At 37.3% G+C, this 4,891-nt stretch overlaps 1 protein-coding gene across 1 annotated transcript in view; it reads right to left on the minus strand.

Annotated features, from left to right (window-relative positions):
* MNAT1 (MNAT CDK-activating kinase assembly factor 1) overlaps window positions 1-4,891 on the minus strand; it is a 184,041-nt gene that overhangs the window by 103,242 nt on the left and 75,908 nt on the right. Inside the window, exon 4 of the mRNA XM_011968313.1 lies at window positions 1,829-1,969. Coding sequence (XP_011823703.1) covers window positions 1,829-1,969 — 141 coding nt within the window. The remainder of the gene's footprint in view (window positions 1-1,828; window positions 1,970-4,891) is intronic.

Genomic DNA, 4,891 nt, shown 5'->3' on the forward strand with positions numbered 1-4,891 from the left:
GTTTCAAAAAAAAAAAAAGAAACAAAAATATATAAGTAAAATATACTAGAACCTCATTTTAACACCGTTCTTCGAGTTACACAAAGTAGTGGCATGTCCACAAACAATATCTAGGAAATCACTTTAAATCCTTCATAGTTGGCAAGATATAAATAAATAGGCATAAGGTTAAGACAAATTACAATATGAAAATGAAAGTCATTTTCATAATTCTTATCACTAAACTGATATCGGGATAGAGACTGAGTATCCCAAATGAATTTGTATTTTGCCAAATTCTAGAAAAACATAGTTTTCCCCAGTACATACTGTGTGGACTACAGATGGCCATCACACTCCCATTAGGAGGTGAGATCTATATCCATTCCCTTTGAAACTGAGTGGGCTCTTTTGCTAATATGGTGGAATCAATGCTGCACCAGTTTCCTAGCCCAAGCCCTAAAATGTTAGCATCTTCTACTTCCTTATGCTTGGAATATTTTCTCTTGTAACCCTGAGCCAACATGTGAGAAGTACAATCACAATGTTACAGAAATTGATGCAGTTTCTGATGTAGTCAGCCCCTTCACTAGATTCACGGTAAGGACTCCCCTCTACTAGACCCACTGCACCCAACCCCATGTGGGAGGGAGCACATGGGTGAGTCAGTGCAGATTTAGCTGGCTGCTCCAAGCACCAACACAGGAACAAGTTTTGTGTGGGGCCCACAGTCAGACCAGGCACAAGCAAGCAAGTGCAGGACCCAGCCATCTGCTCCAGGCATAGACACAGAAGCAAACTCCATGTGGGGCCCACAGCCAGATCAGGCATGTTGCCTCAAGGGGAACGTGGCAGTGCCCAGGTGAGGGTGCCCACAACCCAAAAGCCCCAGGGGAGGTGTTATAGTGCTCCTTTAGTTCCGCCGTCAGACGGCAGTGTGTTAGCAGCTCAGTTGGCTTCTGGCCTTGTCACCTGGGGCAGCTGCTCTCCACCAGTAAGGACAAAGTGCCAGTGTGGCAGCTTTTCTGGGTACTGACACTCGGTGGGTCCCAAGCTCTTGTCTGGCATCCAAGACGAATGAGGTCAGAGGGATGGTTAAAGATGGTGAAGGCGATAATTTTATTAAGCGACGAAAACAGCTCTTAGCAGAGAGGGGAGCTGGAGAGGGCAGAGAAAGGGCAGGTCGTCTTCCCCAAAGTCAGGTTGTCTCTTCCTCTAGTTACTGAGTCTGGGGTCTTTATAGTCACAGGATGAGGAGTATGTGCTGAATTGGCTTATGAGTATGCAAAAAGGCTGAAGTGAACACACTACCCAAAGGTGGGCATGACAGTGTAGAAAACCAATTAGGAAAGGGTAGGCATATATAAAATAGGTGTAGAGTGGGGATCAATCAGAGGAAAGCACACCAAAGAGGAGGACAAGTTCTCAATCTGGTCTAAGGATTTAACTTGTAGCTTGGCTTTCAGATTTTAAACTGTCTTCGACATGGAGGTGGGGTTTCTCCGGGTACCCGACCCTATCTGCCTAGGCATTTGGCTGCCTCCTGTCGCTATCAAAACCACATGGAGAGGTGTCCTGAGAATACATTAGGGACGCAGAGAAGCCCAAAAGAACCACTTAAATTCCTAACCCTCAGAATTGTGAACATAAAAATACATTGTTCAGTGTGGGTGGGGGGCAACCTCTTATTCAGCAATAAATACACTGGTATCAATACATAACCAACAAAACTAAAGGTGAACCAGATTACAAATACTGGAAATGCCCTTTAAATGCCATCATTCAGCCTACTAGGAAAGGTAAATCCTGAAGAATGTTTTTTACAATCACAATTAGCATTAATACATACCAGCTCATCTAAAAAAGCCTGCTTATTCTTCCTTTTTAGAATCTGCTGCAGTTGTTCTTCTTTTTGTATAAATAATCTTCTTTGTTCATTTTCCTGTCGTTCCACTTCTAAAGCTTCTTCCAGTTCTTCCTGTTCTCGAGTCTAAAACAAAAATTTATATATGGCATGGAATAAATTTGGGAGCCAAGAGCAATCATACACCACACTCTAATACCTTCTTTATTGGAAGCATAAAACACACTAAGTCACTTATTATTTAATAATGTAGCAATTCCATATCGAGGGAAATAGAATTTACTTTATTTCATGTAAACATGTTACTATTAAACAGAACAACTATTCTGTTATACCATACTAGTGGATTTTGCTATACTAAGGCCACTGGGAACATATTAAGGGAATTTGAGGGATGAGTTTAAAAAGATGACTAGAAACAGAAAGGTATACATAAAGATCAATTGGATTCAAGACTGACAATAGGAGGAATAGTTAGAAGTATATTCAAATAATCCAGATAAGAAATAAGAGCCCTATACAGTGGCTCGTGCCTGTAATCCCAGCACTTTGGGAGGCCAAGGCAGGTGGATCACAAGGTCAGGAGTTTGAGATCAGCCTGGCCAACATGGTGAAACCCTGTCTCTGCTAAAGATACAAAAAATTAGCCAGGCATGGTGGCACATGCCTGTAATCCCAGCTACTTGGGAGGCTGAGGCAGGAGAATCATTTGAACCCAGGAGATGAAGGTTGCAGTGAGCCAAGTTCATGCCATTGCACTCCAGCCTGGGCAACAGGGCGAGACTCCGTCTCAAAAAAAAAAAAAAGAAAGAAAGAAAGAATAGAAATAAGAGCCCTAAATACAGTAATAATCTAATTAGAGTAGGGATGAGGCTTAAAACATGAGTGATCTTCAACAGAATATAAACACTGACCAAATATGGATTGAACACTTAGATGAATGCTGGCACCATTCACTGAAACAAAGAACATAGTAAGAGACGAAATAGACTTTCATTAAAAAACTGTCAAGAGACAAAGAACATTATATAATGATAAAAGGGTCAACATATAGAAAATTATAACAATTATAAACAACTAAATATATAAAGCAAACTGACAACTAAAGGGAGAAATAGCAATATAGTAACAGTAGGAGACTTAACTCACATTCAATAATGGATGGAACTTTCAGAAAGAAGATCAATAAGGAAACAGAAGTCTTAAAACAACTTTATAGTTCTGTATATGTCTGTTAGTTGTTATTCCACTCAACAGCAGCGGAATACACATTCTTCCCAAGCACATACAGAACTTTCTACAGAATAGGTCACAAGTTAGGTCACAAAACAAGTCTTAACAAATTTAAGAAGACTGAAATCATACCAAGTATCTTTCCTGACCACAATGGAATAAAACCAGGAATCAATAGCAGAAGGAAAACTGGAAAAATTCACAAATATGCACATATGTGAAAATTAAACAATAAACTCAAAAAATCATTGGGTCAAAGAAATCAAAAAGGAAATTAGAAAATACCTCAGGTCAAACACAAACAAAAACATAGCATACCAAAACTCAAGGGATACAGAAAAAGCAGTACTAAGAAGGAAGTTTCTTGTGATAAACACCTACTTTAAAAGAAAAGAAAGATCTCAAATAACAACCTGGCTTTACGTCTCAAGGAGCTAGAAATTTAGTAACAAACTGAGCTCAAAGTTAGCAGAACAACGTATTAAAATAAATAACAAAGATTAGAGCAAAAATAAATAGAAAATAGAAAAAGAACAGAAAAAAAATCAACAAAATTAAGTTTTTTTGAAAAGATAAAATTGACAAACTCTTTGCAAGACTATGAAAGAGAGACTCAAAATCAGAAGTGAAAGAGGAAACATTACAACTGATGCCACAGAAATAAAAGGATCATGAGACTACTATGAACAATTACACACCAACAATTATACACTTCAGTTAATCTAGAAGAAATGAACAAATTCCTAGAAACATACAACCTACTAAGACCAAATTATGAAGAAATAGGAAATCTGAAAAGACCTAGAACTAGTATGGACACTGAATCAGTCATCACGCCTCCTAACAGAGAAAAAGCTGTAGTGGTGAATAATGCCAAACAGTTAAAGAAGAATTAATATCAATCCTTCTCAAACTTTTCTAAAAAATTGAAGAGAGGGACACTTCCAAACTCGTTTTATGAAGCCAGCATTATTACCCTGATGCTAAAACCAGACAAAGACACCACAAGGAAAAAAAACTGCGAGCCAATATCCCTGATGAACAAAAATGCAAAAATCCTCAGCAAAATACTTATAAACTGAATCTAACTGCACATTAAAAGGATCATACAACATAACCAAGAGGGAATTATCCTTGGGATGGAAAGACGGTTTGACATACAAAATCAATTAATATACATTAACAAAATAAAGAATTAAAATCACATAATCTTATCAATACATGCAGAAAAAGGCTTTGATAAAATGTAACGCCCTTTCATGATAAAAGTGGTGGCTCACATCTGTAATCCCAACACTTGGGGTTAATGAAACATTTTATCTATGCATACCTATTCTGCAAGTATCTTCTGATGTTCCCAGAGAAGGTTACTAGGCAAAGAGAGTAACATTAATGACATACTGATGCTCTCAGAAATAAGATACTTTTAAAGAAAGCTAGACTAGGTATGAATGGAATGAAAATGTAGTATCAATTCATTGAGAGTTTTACAGCAGGAAAGAAATGCTGATACAAAGCACTATAAGACTATAAGGAGGAAGTCTCTTCTAAATACAAGATGAAAATATATGCTATGTGATCCAAATATGCTTGTATCCTTTTCACTAATTACAAAATCCTGATAAAATATCTCAAACATAATTACCTCTGCTTTTCCCTACAACTAGAAAGTCAAACTGTACTATATAAATGATAGCTAAAGTGTATAAATTAGACAATTGATCCTTTGTATGCATACAATTCTTTTTTCTTTATAGAATACATTTTAATACATTTAATAATAATGACTCCTGAGATATTTTCTTTTTTTTTTTT

Source organism: Mandrillus leucophaeus, unplaced genomic scaffold (genome assembly GCF_000951045.1).
Source record: "Mandrillus leucophaeus isolate KB7577 unplaced genomic scaffold, Mleu.le_1.0 Scaffold838, whole genome shotgun sequence".
NCBI classification, from domain to species: domain Eukaryota; kingdom Metazoa; phylum Chordata; class Mammalia; order Primates; family Cercopithecidae; genus Mandrillus; species Mandrillus leucophaeus.